At 36.4% G+C, this 24233-nt stretch overlaps 1 protein-coding gene across 4 annotated transcripts in view; it reads left to right on the forward strand.

Moving 5' to 3' along the window:
- ntrk2a (neurotrophic tyrosine kinase, receptor, type 2a) overlaps positions 1 to 24233 on the forward strand; it is a 98145-nt gene that overhangs the window by 48486 nt on the left and 25426 nt on the right. For all 4 annotated transcript variants that reach the window (XM_032577773.1, XM_032577770.1, XM_032577774.1 and 1 more), the window contains one exon: positions 16474 to 16662. In XM_032577773.1, the coding sequence (XP_032433664.1) occupies positions 16474 to 16662 (189 nt within the window). The remainder of the gene's footprint in view (positions 1 to 16473; positions 16663 to 24233) is intronic.

Below are 24233 nucleotides of genomic sequence, written 5' to 3' on the forward strand. Positions count from 1 at the left end.
TTTGCTTATATCTATGTGAGTGTGTGCCACTGCGTGTCTTTCTAAGAAACTGCAGAGTGAAAATGTAAAACAGTGGATGTAACAAAAAGGAGAAAAGGATAACAGAAGGAAACAAACACAGCGTGTGAAATAAATAGAGTGGAAGCTGTGCCAGTTGTCAGGTGGAGCTCTCCATTATCATCTGAAAAAGTGGAGGAAGCAGGTAGAAGATGAAGCAGCACAATCAACCAATCACAGCGAGCTTTCAGAGACACATAAAAGCCTCCCTTTGGATAAATTATTCACATCAGAGGCACAGAGACGACCATTAACCTACATCCTCCCCTAACATACGCAGGCTTTTACTCTCCTCAATACACAATCATACATAAAAACACTCACGCACGCTTCTGCAGGTTTACTCTCCCGTTTGAGTCAGTTACCTCCCAGTTGCTTGCTGCCCATATTCAGTCATGCACATTGCATTTATGCATGTATTCCACACATTAATAGCGAGTGCATACTGTGTTCACTTCCTTGTTCTAATTCCTGTTGAGACAGTATAATAGTGCCAAAATCTCAGGACTGGTGCTGAGAGATTACTTAGAGAACAGAGGAGAGGGTTTTAAAAACAGTCCTCAAGATTGGGAGGAAAATTTTCCCCTTTGAAGACGAAAAGTGATTTTATTTGAACTTGGCACCAGCTTCCTATTACTGGAGTCTGCACTGCTTCGTGAGTCTCATTTAGAGCAAATAATAAAAGTGATCAGAGATATTGGGGAGCCTTTGAAAAAGAATGGCTTCAATTCCAATGGCTTTGCTTTCTGCATGGAGCAATTAATGAAATGGATAACTGCTTGATGAGCTGAGCAAGATTCTGAAAGTCTTTGTTACAGACTGTCACCAACTAGGAGCGGCAGGGAAAATCAGCCGACTGTTTACACTTTCAAACTGCCATGTGGCCATCAAATTAGTTTTGCAGGTACGAACAAGCACGGCTGTCAAAACATCTAGTTTATCCACCATGAAACAGTTTCCTCCTCTTGCTTTACCAGCAGCTGGATTTAAGCGCTACGGAAATCAGTGTATGCTACTGGTTTTGTTTTTTTTAATTTTTCAAAAGTAAAAACAAACATAAGATGGCATATAACTCATCTGTAGCCAATTACAGAACGTAAACATTGTCAGTGTTGAACAGAGAAACCTTCATCTGATGTTTCTCTGAAATAAACCTCACCATAAGATGATACAGTCATGCTAACACTTCATGCAGCAAATAGCTCAAACATGTGAACACTGCTATAATAACGACAGGTAGGAAGATTCATAAAAAGCTGTGAGGAACTTGTACATTATGTTCATGTTGAGTTTTAGTCCATGGTAGCAGACAGATGCATGTAACTTGCTTTGCAAAAGTAGTCACACTCAGTTCATTCTTCCACCTTTTTACCACATTATATTCACAGACTTTGTTGAATTTTGGGGGGATTTCATTTGACAATTTGGCTTACATTTCCATTTGTCCCCCGATGCACCCCAATGTTTGTGATTTAACCTCAGTAAATATTCACCTGTTTTGTGAAGGCTTCAGACATTCAGTCGGAGAACATTGTCAAACAACAGTACCATGAAGAACAAAGAACACAGTAGACTGGTCAGGCTTGAGGTTGTGGGGAAATTTAAAGCAGGGTTAGGTTGTAAAACAATGTCCCAGGCTTTCAGAATCTCTTGTAGCATTGTCAATCATCAGAAAAATGGTCACTTACGCAACGGCAAACAAGAAATCACTGTCCACTGAAACTGGTAGGTCTGCTAAGGTGAGCATTACTCACAGAAACAGCCTTGAGGTCATGTTCTAAGTATTTTTACACAAACACTGCACAATATGAGTTGGATACATGGCTGAGACTGAAATTATGTAAAAAAGCAGCCAAAGTATAAAGAAACATTGAAGTCCATCAGGAAGTCTGGAGAACTGGTGATAAAGATTGCTTCAAATGATTACATTTTATACTGGAGCCTTGGAACAAAAGCATGAGGAAATCATTGATGTTTTCGACCTTTTGCATTTTTCTGTTCATCTAATAATTAATCATCACAGCTACAAATCCAGTGAGGATCCACCCTTCTTCAGAGTTTGTCTAATTGGTGAGGTGTGCACAATTTACAATCATGTTCAACAAATTTGAATTTTACTGCAAAGTTTATTTATTACAGTAACTTAATTATTAAGGAAAATGGAATGATGTTTTAAAGCCTATATCTCAACTAATCTTGACCATTTTCCACATTCAGATAATGTAAAATACACTTAATGAGCCTCAAAATTGCTTCAAATATGGTAATTTATATAATATGACAGTATATCGGTAGCAAGGTATTGCCTGGACTCCACTTTATATGTATGAGGACACAAACAGAGCGGATCCTGAAGTCATAGCTGGTGTTATGGAAATGTTTGGTTAAAGATCTGCATAGTGATGCTTTTGTTGGTGTGAAATGAGTCACCATTCAACAGAGAACAGCCTTGTTTATTCCAAACCCCTGGAAGCTGGTTAAATTAAGTCTAGGGAAACAAAATCAAATCTTTGCAAAATGCAAGACAAATTTCAGTGCAATTAAGAAGGGGTTCCTGCTCTTTTAGGGATGTTAACCCACCTTTTAAACCCTGATCTTTACTACGACATAAGACTTCTCTTTAAGTCTTTATCATGTTAGATTGATTTAATGAAACTGCAAGATTCGTTCAATCCTCCTGTTTCAACTTTGTCAGCTTACTTTGTCAGCATATTTACACAAAACCAATATAAATTCATATCAAAGCCAAATTTGCAGCTGCTTTGGACTTTGGGAATAAAGAAAAACAATCAAATAGTCAATTTGCTCATTTGTAGTAGGTAAGAAACAAACCAATATAATGTTTTTTCAAAAACTTAATTAAAAAGAAAAACTCTCTAATGCAAAAAAACAAAAGTAAAGCGTAATCATGAAATCAAAGGAATAAGATCATTGTGGTGTATATGATGCAAGCAGTAAAGAAGGGGAAAGAATTACGGTAATGAGGCATATTTGAAAACTTAAGATGATTGAAAGTCATAATTCAGTCAGAATTTGGATCTGCAAACCTAATAATTTACTCGTTTATTTTAACTTTATTGCCATTTCAAGTGAAATGAGGTTGTAATTTCCGAGTCCTGCATACAAATCTAACCATGGGCAAATGACACAACTAATCATGTATAAATATAAAGCGAGCTTTATGGCTGCTGGGAGATGGACACAGTTTAATTTGTAATTTGGTAAATGAGAGAGCAGTACAAATTAATGAAATTAAATATTTTTGTATTTTTTAACACCGTAGATCTCAAGAATCTATGTATGTTAGCGCAGCACAGAGCTAGCACAGTTATTGTTCATCTCTTACATTATTTTGACAGAATGTTTTTTTCATTTTGCACATTGTACATATTTTGCCGCTCTATATTTTAGACACCTTTGATAATAGTTTAAACGGAAAGCAAAAGATATTATCTAAAATAAACTAAAAAAATATTAACACTGGAAAATATGACATTTAATGTAGAGGGATATGTTGTAATATTGAATCAAAGTTATTCAGATAAGTATGACTGATTTGTTCTCTTTAATTATTTTGTACATTCTGTGATACATTTGTTTTTTGATATATTTGAGATGTTTCAACGCTATGATCACAGCTGTTTTTATTTTTTGCCTCCTCACTGATATGTACCCGTCTTCACAACATAGAAACAAAGTTATTTCACTTTTTCCAGATATTTTGATAAACGGAAGAACATCTAAGCTATAAAAAGGCAAAGTAGCATTGCTGAAAAAAAAACGTGTCACTGCATGCTTCATAAGCTGTATTTTTATTTTTTTTTACTTTAAAGCTGCGTTCAAGAAGCTCATTTAAATAATTACCTGAAGGAGTCGTTTGAAAATTATATTTCCTTTTTCAGAAGACAGACTGTGTTACTCTTTTTAATAAATGAAGTCATGTATATTGTGTAAATGTGTCCTTTTCATCTGAAAACGAAAGTGCTTTCAGGTGAGGTTTTGTTTATCAGTGAGCATTTTGAAAAGAGTTAATTTCTCAGTTTTAAAAATAGACTCAGTTAAACACTTGAAATAAAGCTCATTATATCTATCAGGACATTCTGCCTTTGGAATCAAAACATCTGTTTTTCTTTGCTTCTTTTTGAGTCGTCTTTTGCTCACTTGCCTCAGAAATTTTAACTGTAGATGCCATTAATGTGTAAATCATCGAGGCTTTGCCTTTTCCTACCAGTTGAAGAGATTTGTGAACACTTTGAAAAAAAGTTTGTTGACAAGAATCAAATTACGTTGATGAGAAGAGATAGTGAAGAAAGTTTAGGCTATAACTGTATACGTTTATGGATTTAAATCAGCAAACTTCAGCAACTACAGCAAAAATTATTAATTTTATAAAATATGTAAGCTGAATAAAAAAAATATTCTGTTACATTCAATATGTGGAGTAAAATAACAGTCAATACAAGCATATATTTTCAGTTTGTGGGTGCTTGTATGTTGCATTGCTTCTTAGCTAAATCTTCTAGAATAACTATTTGTACTTTTCACTCCATTACTTCTCTCTGACAGCTTTGTAGACCTTGTTTATTTTATTTATGTATTCCTTTTGTTTTATAAAATCTGTGTATGCAGAAACAAACAGCAGTGTGTGAGGATCTGCAGATGGTTTTGAAGTTGACTTTTACATTGTTCACCTAAGATGACATTGAAGCAAAACCTCCACTTCACACGAACTCTGTGGGCTGTTACAGATCCCTGATCAGCTCGATATTTGTGCAGTCATATCTGGTATGTTTATAGTCATTAAATACCAATTTTTAACAACAGAAAAGCTTTACAGCTAAAAAAAACCAAAAAACTCAGTGGGTGACCCGGAATTGGTGCCTAGGTTTAATTACTTTGCAGAACATGCAAACACCATCAGAGAAGAGCGGAGGGGAAAAAAAACCCTTAACAGGAAGAAACCTCTAACAAATCCAGGCTAAGGATGAGCAGCCATCTGCCTCCACCAGCTGGGGGTTGCAAGGACAAAAAAAGGCACAAACAAACAAACCCAGGAGACCAAGCCAAGCATATCAGGAAATACCTATACCTGCAGGAAAGACGAAAGACACAAAAGTAAACCCATTAATGTACATAGAGAGTGAAGACAGCAGAGTGAGGCGATGTGGTCAGCATATGGGGGATTCCAAGACCACTTAGGTTGAGAACCATTAACTAGATGGATCGCTCATAGATTACTCAAGCCTTGTCTATTAACTAAATGTTTTCCTGAAATAAATGCAGACTAAGTGTCTTCGTCCAGAAAGAGAGACATCGGTTGAATACCCGAAGGCTCTATCTGTAGGTTGGTTGTATAAACTTCAGGAATCATAAATCCAATGAGTGAAGCAACACATTAGATTAATTGAAATAATCATTTTTTGGAATCTGATAGATTGTAGAGATTTTGAGTTTTCTGTCTAATTAGCACAATTTAAAGATTTTGTGGCTATTAAGGGAGTAATGGAAACAAACAAAATCTGTTAAATATGTTGACTCTCTTGCAAGTTCCCTTGAATCTGTTGAAGGCTTTTCAGATCATCAATAAACTAAAAACCCTTGAGTAACAAATGCATGCATATTTTTTTGAACAGCAAATGAGTCTAATTTGGTGATTATTGTACAAATAAATCATTTAAATCTAAAATGTTTAAAAAAAACTCAAAGTCCAGAAAGGATATCTGGGTGAAAAATGACTATAGCTAAGCTAGCACAAATCAACTAATGTCATGCAGAGAAACTAACTACAGTTTTTATATTATAATACCACCTTAAAAGAAGGTTTATAAGGTGACGTGTTATAATATACGACACTCTGAGAGCACCATTCATTTCACCAACACATATGTAGACCCTGATCAATGTAAGTACAGTACATTTTTCTGTGAATCTGAATTTGTGTTCTAAAGCACAAAAGAGGATTAGTTCACACACACAACCTTGAGGAATCCCAACAACAATTCTAGTACTTGTATATTTGTTGTTTGACAAAACATACCTAAAAACCAGCTCATCATCTCCATTCCATCATCTAGTTAGTGCTAAAATTGTTCAACGTTAAAGTCTTTGCAACAGCCTCTTGTGGTTGATAATTTTGAATGGACGTTAAATGTTCAGTGTCAAATAGAATATTGAAGGTTAGTTTATTTTACGTCTTCAGTCAGTTTAGTATTACAAAGTTTCTTTTTCTTTTGTAATAATTATTATTTTTTATAATAGAATATTATAATTAAAGAAAATGTCTGTAAATGGAACAATGTTTAATTTCTTAATTTTCGTCAATGTGTTATAATGCCAGGCAATTGAACTTGATGGCATTACTATATAAAAGTATTAAGTGGTTTTTCCCTCTACTTAGTATCTTTGGCAGCACTTTATCCTCTACACCTCCACAGTATTACACAGCGATTCTCCTCAATCTAATATATATATATATATATATATTTTTTTTTTTCTAACACCCTCATCCGCTTTTATTCATTTTCACATCTCTGACCACCACTGGCTGCTTTGAGTTAGAGGAACTGGTCTTGCAGTGTGTCATATGAGAAGGTGAATGTGGGTTGAGTATTATAAATAGAAAAGGACTGACTATGGGGGCTCAGAGGAAGAAAGAGATGAAGAGAGGAGGATGTGGGAAGCAAAGAAGAGGATGACGAAAGCAAAGAAGGTGGTAGACACACACATGGATGTGAGAAGGAAGATACACAATGTGAGACGGGGAGAGAAGAAATGTCTATTTTTACTGGGCGGTTGGATAAAGAAAAAGACAAAAAGGGAAATGTGATAGGCCTCTGTGTTAGACAAAACAAGGAAGAGGGATTTGTTGCTGTTAAATGAACATTTAACCCAACTGCTGTGTGAAGAAAAGTTTTGGCAGCATTTTACCTGCTATTTCATTCTAATTTCCCCTCCTGCAGCAAGCTGTTTTTTATTTATTTCTACTGGCTCTATAAAATCTTGCATTTTCTCCAAAACCTAAAGGGACGTTTTAAAACTATATCAGCTTTTTTCTATTTTCTTATGTTCCAGACTCATTTAAATTGAATTTGGTTTATTTCCCCCTGCTCTCTACTTTCATTAAAAAAAAGCTGGTTCCTGGAGTGGAGTAAGCAAGTTTGAAATGGAAAAACTGAAATATTTGATTTGCATAAATATTCAAACACCTCACTATTTGCTTTGAACTTCTTTAGCAACATTGATGGCTTTTGGTTTTCTGTGAAAGATGTGCAAGTTTGACATGTCTTTTTTTTTGGTGAAATTTATTTGATTTTGTTGGCATAAATATTTAAACACACCCAAACTGAAGAAGGAGTTCTCCACTTCATGCATATCAGTCCAGACTTTGGACTTGAGACTTTTTTCCAAAGCCACTCCCTTGTTTCCTTGGTGGCTATGCTTCAGATTTTTTGAAATGATGAATTGTTCACAGCTTGAGATGCTGAGACATTGAGAAGAAGGCTTCCTTTCAGAGACACGAATATGTTTTAGCATCTGTGTTTGCCATTAAAGGTAATTACGCTTCCAGTTCCTGCTGCTGAAAAGTATTTCCTACAAATGATAGTGCTGCAAATATTGCTCTTTTCTTTTATTGAGTTGATGTATTTATACACTTCACAATCGGTGAAAACTTACATAAACACTGAACAAAATGAGAATAACTGCTGACATCTCCAGTCAAATTTTAATAATGTCTGGGTAGAAATTGTTACCAAACTATGGTTTACATTGCTAGAATTGAACTATTATTGAATATTGCAATTAGCAAAGTATCTAGATCAAAATGCAAACGTCTTTAATTGCTAAAATTTAATTCCCCCAAAGTAGTGTAGGACTCCATCATTAGCATTAAATCTGTTAAGCAAGTTAAAGAAAAGCTGATTTTTCAGATACACTGGAATTGTGAAAATATGAACAAATAAGCATAAAATACATAGTACATAAAAGGAATAACCCCTGTGCTTTGAAAGCAAAGCACTGTCCGTGTACATTAATGCATCATTTTATACAGCAGAGAAGGCAGACACTACACAGAGTCGTTTGCTCCTGTGTATTTTTATGTCTTTAACCAAACACTCTGTGGTCAGTCTGCAGCTCCTCTTACCTCACTCATTAAACTTCCTTGCATGCTCTCCTCTCCCGTCTGTCTCCGCTCCATCCCTCCATTCCTCTTCCTCCTGGATCAATTGATTACTTCCTGTGCTCCGCAGGGTGACAGCACAGTAAAGAGACCGTGGGGTTCATGTTACTAGTCGTGCATGAGCGTGTGTTGGTTTGCACACACAGATTGCGAACAATGGCCTTGAGGGTCAACTGTGTCAGCACGCCAGTCCCGGCCCTGAACTATTTAAGTGACGGCTGTGCTGACTTCTGCCTGCTGGGATTAAACATTTGTTACAGAGAAACTCTGAAGGAAAAGAAATACCTTGTTGGCTTTTACATTTGTTATAATTCATTCTGATCATATGAACTCTTTATCTGGTTACAGAAAAGCTCTCCTGGCCCTTAGACTGTCAAGATTAAGACTACAAATATGCCTAATGGTCTTGGTACAGACGGCTTTAAAAGATGAACAACTTCCTGTTCAGTCGGTTTTTATTTCCCCAAATGAACCTGAAATCTAGGTTATCAGAAAGGAATACCTGAAAACCATATTTTAGCCGGTTTTCTGCTGTCAAGGATTATAAAAAGTCTCAAATCATGAAATATTTTCTCATCTTTTTACAATTTGTATTCTGAGCTTGTGGCAACCAAATTGTGTTAACAGATAGACTGACAAGCTCAGGTAGCTTAACTCTTATAATATCCTCCTTATATTTATCGCCCCTGGCAACACACAGGTGTATGGCTTCTGTTTGTCTGGAGTGTACCCAAAGACACAAAGAGAGATCAATGCAATCCCTGACCATCATCATTTTATCTCGACTCCAGCGTGGGTTCCTGCCATAAAACTTCAGCTTCACGTAAGACCTGAACCCCAGGGCACACTCAACCAAGCTGTGCCACAGTAGCAATGTAAAAAATCTACTTAGTATGACAGTCCACACTGTCATATTTAGAATTGTATAACAGTGTGCAGCAGCTCTTTCTGCTCTGTCAAACCCATTTCTCCTGCAGCTAATGCAATAACTCTGAATTCCTGCAGAATGCTTCAGGGTTGCGTTTTGGCTGAATAGGTGATTTAATTCCCGGCTTCCCTTTACCCTGTCTAAACAGACTAATGCTCATCTTGCTTTTTGTTCAAATGCTTTAAAATGTCTCATAATTTTCATACCAGCTCTTTCAAAACTGGACTTTTTTGTGTTTTATTTTGTGTTTTGTCTCTCAGCCTTGGTTTGTTGACAGCTACTTTATTACCACAGACCACATCTGGTCAGTTTAACTAAGTATCTGCACCCCAGGAAACGTCTTTAATTTAACAGCACCATACTTCAAGAGCCGCAAATGATTGGATTGAAGAGCACCTGTTGTTTATTTGACAGAAACAGATGTTTAACCAGACATGAAACTGGTCTAGGAGAAAACCACATGAACAATTAAAACACGGTGGAAAAACCCGACTAACCCCTTTTTAATCTTTTTAAGTTTCATTTTCTGAAGCCATCAAGGTAGCTGCGTCAAATCAAGTCAAAACATAACCTTATTCTATCAATAAATCATTACTGTTCTATTGGTAAGCTACTATTAGAAAGGAAATTTATGTTTGTTTCAAAAGTTTCTTGATAACAAACTTCATGCTACTGGAAGTCTGTTAATTTTTCTATAAATAGCATTTAATTATTTTTTTTAAAAAGCCTCTCTGGTTGCTGGATCAAGAATGAGATGCCATCCCACAAAAATGTGAGTTCAAGCTGGTGACCAATATTAACAGGAGGTGCCAGATTGTTGTGCTTTCAAATGGTTCTCCCACCCACAACTATTGTTTTCTCTTAAATGAACAAACTGTTAAATTCCCAATATTTGTTGACTCCAAACTTCAGTCAATCTAAGGAACAAATACCGAACAGACCAAATTGCAGAAGAAGCTGTTTGGCATTGCAGAAAGGATTTGATAAGTCACACATTCAACTCTACAGCTCCACTAACAGAAAAATATTTTCCTGCAAATGTTTAAGGTTAATCAAACCCAGTTTCCAGCAGCTTGAAATCCATTGCAAAGAAAACTGTGACAACAAAGAAAAAGAAATCAACCAAACATGATTTTCCTTTGCTTTTAGTTTGTGTTTATATTGATACTGGTTTTGATGGGCAAAGTGAGCTCCTGAGTTCCACTCTACCCCACTCTTCCACGAGGCGTAAAACTCTTGAGATTGTTTGAACAGCTTTGTACTACTATGAAAATGTAAATGAGAAGACAAATTAGATTCAACAACTCTGGAAGCATAATATTACCATAGGAGAGAGTGTGCTGTATATAGCCTAAGAGCTCCAACCACCATCTCATGTTTAATTGATTCAATCAGTTAAACACAACTCTAATCATTGTTGGTTTTTAAAGAAAAAAGAAACATAAAAAATGACAGAAACTGCAATAGAAATGTCTGTGTTTTGAGGACAGTTTCTTTTTGGCAGTAATTCAGACTATAATGTGTATAAGGGATGTTTCTTTTTCCTCTCTTTCAGTCAATCATATTTGAGACTCTAAACACCAAACATAAAAATATGGATATATGTCTTGTAAGCTATGATTGAGATTCCTTAGAGACCCTGAATTGAATATTTAGTTAAATCAAAACAATGACAAAAAAAATCTCTAACAAGATATTCAGTGTCAAGAAAATCAATCTACTGTCTCCAAAATCCCTGATTGTACCCCTTTGTGTCCCTGCTGTACATAACATAAAGGCACCTTTTCACTTAAAGATACCATATAAATAAATTGTAGGACTACCTGACTGAGTTCAAACAGGTAAAGACAGATCAGGTGTGGTGGAAATTCACTCCACTGATGTCCCTGTGTTCTTGAGGCTGACTCAAAGCGAACGTCTGCAAATATAATTTTTTATGACCATGTACACGTACTAAGTGTTGCACAGTAAACTGCTTGGTGGAAAACAATATTTGCATCGAATTGTTGTACATGTGACACCAAGCTGATAAAGTTAAGAGTCTTGAGACTTGAGACCCAGTCTTGAGACTGGGTGCGCAGCGTGACTTCCACTTAGTGTCACGCGCTGACGGGTGTGTTGAGGATTCCCTGATAGAGAAAAAAACAGGGCTACGCACCCAATTACCTCATCAAACTTGCTAGCACCCATTAGGATTGTAGGAAATAAAGGAGTTTGTCACGAGAGAATTTTAGGCAATCGGTACGCTCGAGTATGAAGACTGAACTACGCGGACAGTATGTGCTGAGTCTGTGTGGCTCACAATATGAGTTTCCACAATATGCCCAGCTATGTGGGGATTTTTAGAAACACAAATTTTACATGAATCTGTAAAGCTGCTTTCACAAGTTAGCATCCCACATCACGCTATTCCCTTGTTGAAATGAAAATGTATATAAAAATGTTATGTGACACCCCCTTTCTTCATTGTGAGGATGAAAAAATATCTTTAAACTGACCAACATCTTTGTGACATTGATGTGCAAATTGATATCTGACTAGCAGGTGAAAGCATTTATAGAGATTCAATCTTCAGCATCTATATATCCTTTGTCTTCTTTCACAGAAGGCTATCTACAGTCAAACTCAGGTTTAAACCAACCAAGTGTTACTGAGGCCCCATCTGTTTGCTCATGGATCTGCCCTGTCTACCACCAGATTAATCTTTGAATGGGACTTTTTGTGGTCCCTTTCAGAAGGGCAAAGGCTCATAATGATGTTTCACCACTGTTTTCAAGTGTTATTATTGGTAGAGGTTGAAGGATCACTTTTTAAAACCACAATCTCTCAAGCATCCCTTTGACTATACATCAGTCATTCTACAAAGCAGAGCTTTTACCTGTTTTTACTACACTTGCTGATCTGAAAACAATGACATAAAGCCTCTGGCAGCTTCAGAGCTCATTTCCCTGCCACCCACATCTGAGCTGTGACCTGCATTTTGAACACTAGACATCATAGTTTATTGACAGCTGTGCAGGCCTCCATTCTCCACCAGTTTAAACACCAGTTCCATGTCTATTAACGGTGTAGGGTCATGACCTGACCCCTCTTATGCCTTTGTGTCTGCTTACCATCTCTCCCTGCCTCTCTTCTTCACATCTTTTCATCCCCCTTTTACACCGTAACTCCCAGAGGAGGCTGGGCCACCTCTCTCTGTCTCCAGATGCACACAGGCTCCTGTCAGCTCTGAGCTTAACGGTATTTATAACGATCTGACCCTGGGACCTCTCTGTGGTAATGATCTGCAGCCCCTCCCAGCACAAACACACGCACAAGCTGACAGACAATAACCTGCACTCCTGTCTCCATCATGTTGTTTTCTTCCTTATGTTGAGATGGATTAGAGTTATTAATGTTCCCCAGTGAGAAAATTTGGAGGAACTGTGACAAATTGAATTTTTCACATTTTGTTGTTTTAATGGCGTTTGGGAAACTAATATTCTAGTGAAACTACTCTTCATCATATCTGTTGTAAATTAAACATTCTGGCTTCTTCCTATAAAAATATAAAATCTGTTTAGCTTTTGAGCATTTCCACAAATCATATTAAAGTTGTTCAAAGCTTTTACAGACAGGTATCTTTCTCCAGAAAAATGTAAAAAGCATTTTTGTTTCTGGTTAAGATGGATAATCTCTTAAAACATATTTGCGATAACATAGACTCTCTGGGCCATTTACCGGTTTTGTATATGCTACGTCTCTGAGGCTATTAGACAACCTAACATTTCAAACACCTCAGATTTGACCTTTCACCTACAAAAACTTCTCTTCTCCAGGCTCCCTTTTTGCTTTTGACCTTTTCAAAACAAATTCTGACCGTAATGAGCTAGTTTAAGAGTTCTTACTTTGAAAAGTGTTTTTTACCGGCTACTTAACCAGAAATGGCTCCAACTTCAACCCAAGTTTGTCTTTGATTGGTTGATCAACACCTCATGACAATCGCTTCCTGAGAACCATTTTTAACTAGTATGCTAATTTATGTCGATGTGAAATAGTGCATTGGACATGAAAATGAATTTAACATTGCTAAGTCATGCTGCAATAAAATTGTTGTGCATTTTAATATTGTTGATTTTATTACTTTAGTTTTCTTCCATGTATAAAAAGACATGGATGCTTTGGATGTGCAGGAAATGTTTTCAAACCATTTTTGTATTTTTGTCAAAGGCATAATGCCCCGTAATTATCTGTTTAAACAGTACTTTTAAATAACACAAGCAAATAGGAGATTAAATTACAAATTTTGGTGTTGGACTCAGGTGATGGTGCCAGACTTCACAGCCAACACACAGTTTAACAGCACACACATGCTTGAAACCTCCCTACACAGAAAAACAAACTATTGTGCTCTTGCTTTCATTCTTTGTCTCTCTCTCTCTCTCTCTCTCAAGGCCTCGTCTCTCCCCTCATGAGTCACCAACACACACACACACCCACCCCCGCGCACACACACACCCACACACCCACACCCACACACACACACACACAGGGTGCTATAGATTCACACACAAACACAATCTCTCAGCTCCACTCTCTCAATCCAGCCCTGTCAACAGCACTAGAGCCTGATATGAGGCCAGGGACAGAGGAAATGAACAATGTGAAGTATTATTATGATACAACGGAGCCAACTACACATGAGAGGGAAAACGTCTACTGTGCTTCATGTTTTGGGAAATAGATCTGAAGTCACTGGACACTTTTTCTGTTCTTTTGGTTGAGGTTTTCTATCTAGTAGATGTCTACGGCACTGAGCTCACTTCCATTATGTTTGTGTGTGTTTTTCATTATACAGTGAGTTGCAAAAATTTTAAGACCATTTGGACCGTCTCCCCACTCTCTGCTCACAAGACTTGGACAACAGTACAGAGCTGGAAGCATGACGCAGACTCACTCACTCATTTTTATTGGTTTACTGAAGAGACAGACACTGAAAAGCAGTGTTTAGATAATGTATTTACACAGCTTTACCCAAGAAAGTTAAGGATCACTAATTCTCGTTTTACATCAATCATTAGTGATGCCACTAAAAGGTGCCTGTGGAATCTCTATATGGTTTTTAAAATAAATAAACTATGGATTGAAAGTTGTAGGAGGTGTTACAGTTCTATTTAAACTGTGGATAATTAACACAATGAAAATCACAAATTTTCATTAGCGTTCTGAACTCTTACAGATACATTTCTCCTCTTACCATGTGAGCAGCCACTTCATTGTTTTACTGGAGGGCATTGGGGGATTTTCACTGTAGATCCACATTTTATTGCCTGTGTAAAACTGATGCACAAACACATTAGTGTAACTTGTATTGTTTCAGTGAACAAAACTGCACAATCAGATAGCACATTTTTAAGTGACTTTCCAGGAGTTAAAGGTGGTGGAAACAAGCCCAAAATTGAGAATAGATGCATCTGCAAAATGTAACTACACTTTAATGATGCAGTCTGTTTGCAATAAAGGGTTTGAGTTTGCTTATTCCTGCTCTTATATTTTCAGAAAATTAGCAGTGGTGTCACAAGGGTTTATAGTTGCTGACAAACTTCAGACACTGTATTCATTTCCTTAATTAAAAGCTAATATCAGCCTCCGTTGTGCTGCCAAAACAAACCCTTTTCCTCTAACAGGTTTGGGCTTTGGTGCCATCCCACCTTTCATATTTTCTTTGTCACCTAATGTTTTCCTTTTGCATTTTTTCAAAACAATTTGCATAAGTAGATGCATTCATTTTCATTTACAGTGAAAGGTCTTTTTTGCCCATATTTGCAATGGGATAATTTCCTTTTTTTTAAACTGTCTGCTGCCTTTCTTTGACTTTAACATCAATATTTCAGAGTCTACATTTTTGTAGGTTTAAATGTAACAGCTGATAATGAAATATTTAAGTATTTGCTCAGCTTTGCTTCATATTAACCATTTATTATAAACACTGCTAAAGAAGGTGTATAAAAAACCTTAAGGTGAAGTAGTATTTTGAACAAAAAAAAGAAAAAAACTACATTTTCATATGAGCACATTTGTGCATTTAATAAGTGGGCGAGTGTACACGTACCTCAGCATTGTCTTACATTGTGTTTCACTTTTTTAAGTTGACCATAGTTTCTAAGAACTTCTTGTTTTAGGCACTGGCCACTAGGCTGAACAAGGACATTATTTATTTTGCCGTCACACACAGGAAGCTGGATGGTGAAGAAGATTTTTTTCAAGCACACATAGAGAACCTCCTCGAGATCATTCTGCCTCCATAACAACAATTAAACCACATTTATGCAAACTGTTTGTTAGGAGTTATGTGAGAAATACAAAGGTAAACAATATCATATTGCAAACCTCTACTGAGACTTTAAATGGGACTGTGTGCTTGGGTCACATGAGGCTAAGTTTGAGCTTTTTTCAACAAACACTAAAACAAATGCTGAATATGTGGACAAGCACTTCATGGCTGCTTTTGAGTACACATAAAGGTTTGTAACGTCATTGGCATGTTTCTCTTCTAATTGTCCAGAGAACCATGTTAGAGTGAATAAGATGAAGATCACTTTGAAATGTCAAGAGTTAAAAAAAAGGTTTACTCGACCAGCAAAGGGAAAATGGGTTGTAACTTGGTTGTCACAGGTGAGCTGTGGAGAAGAGAGAGCCGGGCAATCTGAAGAATCTTGTGAGGTTGTGCAAAGAGGAGTGGCCGCATTGTTTCATCCAAGATGTAAAGCAATATATTTTTTAACAAGTTGTACAATGAATTGTTAGGGAGGATACCAATATCTCCAACTCAAATTATGAACAGAACCTGAAAAAACAGGATTGATGTGAGCCATACCTACATTCAAAATCAGAGAAACATTTACGACTGATTTGAACAATCAGGAAGAAGGTTGGAGATTTTAGAAGTTTACATAGCATACATCAAACCTCCTGAATGTAAAATATGTTCTGTAAATCTATTAGAAATATTTGGGTTTTTTTGTTTGTTTGTTTTTTCCAAAATGTGATAGTGGTTAAAAAAGAATAGATATTTGCACAACGCTACCTGCTGCTCCAATGATGGGTGGGTGGGTGGATGGATGGATGGATGGATGGATGGATGGGTGGATGGATGGATGGATGGATGGATCTTTCAGGAAATGCTTAATTTTTAGCATCAATCTTTAGTTGTGGACCTCAATCTGTGTGAGCAGCAAAGCCTCCAACCCCCCCAACCCAACGCAGCTCTAATACTATGAGGTGGTTTCATTTTACAGTCTGACAGTGTGATTTATTTTTGCTTCCTCAGGACCGTCTTCAGTGATCAGCAATGATGACGACTCAGCTTCTCCTCTTCATCATGTCTCCAATGGCAGCAACACTCCCTCTTCCTCAGAAATGGGTCCTGATGCTGTCATCATTGGCATGACCAAGATCCCTGTGATAGAAAACCCTCAGTATTTTAGGAGCACCAACAGCCTGTTGAAGACTGACACTTGTAAGTAAACCTGCACATGCACAACTACTGAAGTTGGAACCAATTAGTAAGTATAGATATGGGATACATTGGCGGCCATGCAAACACTTTGGTTCTGCCAGACACTGACCTTTGAGTTGGTATTTGCAAAATTTACAGAAACTTTGTCTGGTGGACAAACATGCACCACCAGCTCAGAATCTATTAATGCAGCTTAGAAGAGCTGAAGAAGTTACCACAAGGAAATCTTTTCAAATCAGTAGAACAAAATGTTTACATCATAAATAGCAATGGAATAAAGAAAGAGAAGGAGAAAAGAAAAGGAGATTAAAATACAATGAAATGAAGAAGGAAAGAAAAACTCAAGGAGAACAGAAGGAACAAAGCAACAGACAAACAGAGAACACGCAGGAATATTGACCTGCTCCATCAATATGACATTATGATTATTGGCGAGTAATAAAAGCCTCTTCAGGGTTTGGCCTTGTGTAGCAATAAATAATAGATTTGCATTTGTCTGTGTGTGGGGGTGTGCGTGTGCGTGTGCGTGTGCTTTTTTTGGAGGATAGGTATGTTAGAAGGTATACTAATGATAGACTCCGGGTTGACCTCTTTGGTCCAGCTATATAACTGAGCAGCTTGCTAGGATTTACATCTGAAAGACAAGAATGATAGTTCTCTGTATCAATGCTAATCAATAGCATACTATGGTGTCTGTGTAGGTCCTTTTCTTTGTATTTTTGAAAAAGATCGCAGTCATTACAATCATTGCTCTGTGTCCCTCTTTGAGTCACATTCAAGCAATATGATTTAAATACAGCCTGTATCTGAGCGATTATTTGGCAATGGGGCCTTTAGAGACAGGTACAATTGGCTTTGATGGAGACAGTTTGTCAAAGTGGCTCTTGGTTGCTCTTTAATCATGGCTTTAACCAGCTTGTCTCTTCAGTAGTGGGTATGCGTTGCTACTTAAATGATTGCAGAGATCTGTTCCTGGCAGCAGAGAAGCAACAATTACTGTGCAGAGATGATGGATCCATGCTTAATCACGGGAAACGTTAGATGTGTTCAGTTGTGCAGTTTTCTTCAGAAATGAACACCTCATTAACAATAGTAACATTAGAGGAGGCATGATTGTTGGAAACCATAATAGATGCATTAGGAAGCCGTTACTGTAAAGCGTGCAGGTTTGTGAAGGCACAATTTGCTGTGGTAATGATTGACCGGTTTAATCTTTACATACACTCAGTTTATAGTTAATTTACTGTGCAGTTTAGAGACACTATGGCGTGAATAAAGGCTGAAGGTCTTTTTGATTGCTGCTTGGTGTGAGTCACAAAATGGAGTTCTTTACGGATGGTCAAATTTTTGTCATTTGAACGTTCCAGTGTTTATTAACCTTGTCAAAATTACTTCAATATGTCATTTTTTCGTGGAGGAAATTAATTTTACATTCAATTTTACAGGATGCTTTCACATTCAAGAGGTCTTTAAGCCTTAATTTTTTTTTTTTTGAAAGATACTACGACAGACATTATCATTATTCATCATTAGTAACAATGAATAAAAAAGCATTTTTAATTAGATGTAACCAGTTTGAGTCACTAATAAGCAACCTAGTCTTGTGTTTACGGACATTAGTTTTACTGTAAAATGTTAAAATATTTAGTAAAAGAAAACTAATTCTAAGTAACCTTCATGGTTTAAACTATTAAATTAACTAAGTGGTGCATATGCTCAGAATAAAGGGATGTGTTTATATTCCTTTTATACAGTGGTTATTTTCAGGGCCCCCCTGTGGATTACAATAAAATCCTCCCCAAAAAAGAAAAAAAAATCAACTGGGCACACACATTGTTCTACCAGACATAAACCTATACACATATTTTGTTTTCAAACTCCACTGAAGTTCATTTCACACTTCAGGTTGCAACAAAATACATTACAAACCATCTTTACAGTGACACACTTTTGTGTAACTGTTTTCTTTTTGTTTGTTTTTTTTCATCCATACTGCTTCCTGCGCTTCCCCCCTCTCTCACTGCAATGGCACTGTGCTTCACACTTTGGGAACCACTGCTTTTATAAAATGTATATTTTTGAAAGAGAGTACAACACTGGTGGTTAGTGTTGTACAGTCAGTTTGCTGGACTTAGCAGTTAAATTAGAAACTTATACAAGCGTAAAAATCTTGGCTCAGCCCAGATTATAAAACTGCCAATGAATCAATAAAAGACAAATTATACAAAATAAAATTGGGAAAACTGAATTACTGGTTTTAACAAGACATAGGTGACTCTTCTTGGCCATGTACACTAGCTTTCTGAAAAAAATAATTGTTTCCTTATTTATGCTCCACAAGCCATGCTAAGAAGCTGCTCATTTTATTGACATCTTCATGATGAAGTAGATGATTTTTCTATCTTTCAAACTTTATATACGGTTTCAGCATAAACACTATTCAGTAATTTTAAACAACAAGGTTTTTAAAAAGCTATTTAGGCTTTTGAAAGTGGGGTGATGTGGAGATAAGCTCAGCAGGCAATATGTTTTGTGTAGTAGCTAGTGTAAAACTGGTTCATGCAAAGTACAATATTCTTCACGTTACTGTGATTTACATTAGGTTTTATGTAAACTTAAGACAGGGGGTCTGTTATTTGTGGTCAATAAAGTTCAATGTGAATTAGAAAAGCTACAAAATATAACTTGGGAATAAAATTCCCTTATGCAAAAGTAATGAGGTGCAAAGCAGCACTAACCCCATTGGGGGATTTTGTGTCACAAATGACAAACCACTGCTTGTAAAAAATGCACATGACAGAACAGACATTAGAAACAAAAAGCTAAAGTATATGAATGAAAAGTGTATCTTTGCTGGAACCAGGCAGTCCAACAGGTCAGATGAAACGATATTTGACAGATGGTTAGTGAGAAGAAATCCAGCTATGCCAACTAATATCTAAAGTTTTTTTTGTTGTACAAATCAGACTTTACAAACAAGCTCAGACAAGGTCTTGAGTGTTGGCCCTGGATTGAGAGAGCAATGTTCCTCTCTCTGACTCATGTATTAAATCACACAGTTGTTCCATCATTATTATCCAGTCAAATCTCAAGGTTCATATTTTGTTTCAACCACGGTTTACCGTACTTCTGGAAAATGTTATTCATATGTCAACAGAAGAGTACAGTGTTCAAAAACACCCATTTACAAGCACACTTCCTCGTGCACTTGCACGTCAAAAAATGTAGGTCACAATTAGTTACGCCTCGTAGTAAGAGGGCATGTGGTGGCTCACTTATAGAAAAATGCAGAGGAAAACCAGAGACAGAAGATCAGCGCAAATTATATCAGGGAAGAGTTGGCATAGCTGGATTTCTTCTCACTAACCATCTGTCAAACATCGTTTCATCTGACCTGTTGGACTGCCTGGTTCCAGCAAAGAGACACACTATTTCCAAGCTGCTGAAGTTGTTTTATGTCACCATAAAAAGTATTTTGGACAGATGAGACAATCAGGAGTAAAGAAAAGGAGTAAAGAAAAGGACAGACGGCGAACAGGCTACAATTAATGTTTTAGGTGCTTAGAAGATGTTGATCAAGTTGGATGTCTTAGGAGTTTATAAAGACATTTAGAGCTGTCCATGCTAAAGATGTTGGAGAAAGTAGTTGGGGAACATTCATTCCCTTTGCTTTTAAAACAATTTGAATGCTGATGAGAACTGCTGAGCAAAGAGGAGTAAATTTAAGAACAGATTGAGGAACATTAAATGAAGGTAAATACAATAAATAACTCATTTTTAATGCTAGATATCATTTATGTGAAATGCATTAAATGTGGTCGACTGCACATCATATACGTTCCAGAGCAGAGGTTTAACAAGCAGCTGTCATTGCTGTCATAACAGTAAAACAAAAACCTTAAATTGCCAGGTACAGAAATTACATTTAATTATATGTCCTTCTTTTATGAATGGATAATAATAATTACACTGACACATGACTTGTGCAATAAAAACAGAATCCACTGTAAAAACGCTGAGAGAGCCAACAGGGCTTCACGCCAAAAGAAAATAAAGGAGACAGAGGAAGCATTGGTCTGTACACATCAATTTATTTGCTATTTGAAGATGTTAATTAAGGAGAAGTGGTGCAAGGCACTTTCATGGACAAATGCTTACAGCCACAGTAAGAAATGGTGTGGTGAGGTAATTAGATGGTTAAATAGTGGGTAGCTGTCTTTTAGGGAACATGGGTTCATTGTATTCTGCTGTTGCATGGAGAATTGTAACTAATTTGTGACTGCTGCCGCAGTTCCTGAGACGAAGACTAAAAGAAGATTAAAAAAATCACACCAGTGCATGCCCATGACCTTTTTGCACACTGAAACATCTACATTCTTGCAGAATGTAGGAATGTAGAAAAGATAATTGGTTCTCTTTCCGTAGATATTGATGAAACCAAAGATAAACCATAAATACTAACATGATTCCAGGAAGTTATTGTTTTAGACTGGAGCCAGACCAATTAGCCGCTTTCCTGTTTGAAATCACCATTTCCTTTTGATATTGTTTTGCACCTAGAAAATCTGTGCTTAGCCATTTGCATAACATATTAATTCTATTATTATTTAGATATTCTGATGTATTAAGTAGATACCCAAATGTCATAACTGAATCCGGTTGCATATTGTTCTGCAGAAAATTTCCATGATCTGCTTTTTCCTTCACAGTAGGGAAAACACGATCAGAAACACACTTCTGAACGTGTTTCTGAAAAACTCATTAGGTACAAAATAGAAAACATTGTACTGTGGATTCCTTGATTGGAGTTTTGAATCCAATGGATGATGAAGAAATAGTTTTTTTAAAAATCCACATTTATGTAGCCAAACATATGTAGCTTTGTTTTATATTTTTTTTACTAATGGACTAATTTCACAACCTATCTTTTCTAGGCAATAATGGGGATGTTGGTTCTTTCCAATCAGTGGAAAATTTGTTAACACTTTATTGAAGGGGTGTGCATAAGACTGACATAACAACTGTCATGAACATGAAGGAGTCTTCATGAAAGTTTACAGCTGTTGTCATTAAGTGTCATACGGTAAATAATGACACTGTTAATGCAAAGTTGCACTAAAAATTTGATTAAAAGTCCATTAAAAGTGTAAATTTTGCATTAAAGTGTCATTGTTTACAGAATGACACTTCATGACAACAGTCATAAACATTGATGAGGACTCCTTCATGTTCATGACAGATGTTAAGTCATGTTTATGACAGTATTAGGTCAGTCTTGTGCACACCCCGTCAAATAAAGTGTTACCAAAAATTTTCCTACAGTTCTGAAGCGACTTTGGGCTATTTTACAACCAAAACTGAGAAAGCACAAAATTGCATCAACCTTTGTACACATTATGTACACTTAAGTGATAATAAATAATTTCTCTGTTGCTGTTTGAAACCACAAAAATCTGTGGCTTTGTCTTTTCTTTCTAACTTGTCACAAAGAAGCATGCTGATTGTTTTCAGCAAACACATGGATCATTTGGTGATCATTAATAGGAACATTTAAAAGTAAAGTAAATATTTTAAAAGACGTGCATTTATGCTTATGTATACAGAATGAGCTTCCTGTTCTTTGGTGCCTTTCTTGCTGTGTGTCAGTCATATTTTCCTGATAGCAATATCTACATAGAGAATTGCAGTGGACTCCTCATAATTTGCCTTCACAAATCTTTAATTTAGCAAATAATAGTTTTCAGTCAGAGGAGCTGTTTAAACTTAGCTGCAACACAGACAGCTACAGAAGATCCCTTCCTTCCCCCAGCCACCAAAAAATAAATAAAAACAAACATAGATAGCGGGAGTTAAACCAAGTCAAATCAGGTCAAGTTTATTTGTTTAGCACATTTCTGCAGTTGCTACTGCATTTGCGCCCTCTGTAATTAATAACATATTTTTCATTTCAGTAGAAATTCTCACTATGACCAAAGTATAAGTGAAAGCTCAGTTTAATGTTGCATTTGATTTGGGTCACAAATTAAACAGATATTTTATCCAGTTGGGGAGAAAAAGTTCCCTCCTCTTCTGATTTTCTGTTTTGTTGCAAACACAGATGCAAACTAGGTTAAGCAGAGATGCTTTGTCAAATGTTTTAAAGGAATGCAAATAACACAAACAAGATTTATTATTTGTAATATCATTTCACTTTCAGAAGGAATAATATACAGCAGAAAATATTATCTTCTATAAATCATAATCAGGTCATGGGCTTAAAAATATGACATCAACTTTTTATCAAAGCGATTTTTTATACCTTGAACTCACCGCCTGAGGCATTGTTAAATTGCTACATGGCAGAATAGCGATGGAGCAGGCAAGGTGCTGGACATATGCAATCAGTCTTAAACAATGTCCTCCTTTCATAAAGTCCATTTTTTAAATGTGTTCTTTTTGACATCAAATAGGTCGGCGAGAAGACGAGGCCGGCTGTGTATCTGGGTCAAATGACATCCATAATAACGGTTTTGATAACAGCCTGATCTTTCTGGTGAAAATATCACAAGAAAGGAATACTGTGTAGTCTGAAACTGATGTTGTTATTCTAGAGTATTAAATATATAATAACACTTTTGTTCTGTTTCTATCTGTATGACACTGTTATGGTTAACATCGCCAGTTTACTGTGTGGATCAATGCAACTGATTCTCAGGAACTAGCTGGGCTTTAATGTGATATTCTGAGCGGACAGCTTTTCTTTAAATATGCCTCCTAATCTCATCATGCATAAATCTCCTTTATCCTCCTTCATGTGTTGATGTGTGTGTTTCAGGGCGTTCCCACGCTCATGTTTTCTTATGCGTCGACATCTGGGCCATAAAAGCTAGGGGTTAATGAAGTCTAAGTAAGGATAACACAGTGTTAATCATCCCGAAACTTAAGACATTGAGTCAAAATTACGGTGAAAAGCCAAATTTTCTTGAAATCAGCTGACATAGAGTCACAAATTCCTTAGCAACAGAAAACAGTGTTGCTCCCTCTGAGCCAACTGTGGGTGAGCTGGAAGCAGGAGGAGATTACATGCATTAAGCAAAACAGAGCCACAATGTATATGGTACATCTGAACAGATAAATACCAAAACTACTGATTACTTTTCACAATTTTACTATTTCTCTTAGAAACTTGCAGGCTGAAACCCAAGCTTAAAATAAAAAAAAAAACAATTCGCAAGGATTGGAAAATGTTGCTTTTTTTTATTTATTGTGACAAAAACCACATGTGGTGCAAGAAGGATTTTCAAATCATGTGTTTTCACTGAAAAAAAAAAAAAAATTGTGAAAAAATGACCAATTAGTAATAATTTGTAGGTTTTAAGCACTTTGGGGAACATGGAGGAAACAACAAGACATCAAAAAATATTTGAAGTTTTTTAAATGAATGTAGCGACAGAGAAACAACACTGAAAGCTCATTTACAGCTACCAGCTGTTCTTACTTTGTTTTCATACTAATTACAGGGTAATAGCAGCACCTTATATAACAGTCATCATGCCTTATCATTACTATTTAATACAGAAAGAAAATGCAGT

This window comes from Xiphophorus hellerii, chromosome 12, assembly GCF_003331165.1.
Source record: "Xiphophorus hellerii strain 12219 chromosome 12, Xiphophorus_hellerii-4.1, whole genome shotgun sequence".
Taxonomy (NCBI): Eukaryota; Metazoa; Chordata; class Actinopteri; order Cyprinodontiformes; family Poeciliidae; genus Xiphophorus; species Xiphophorus hellerii.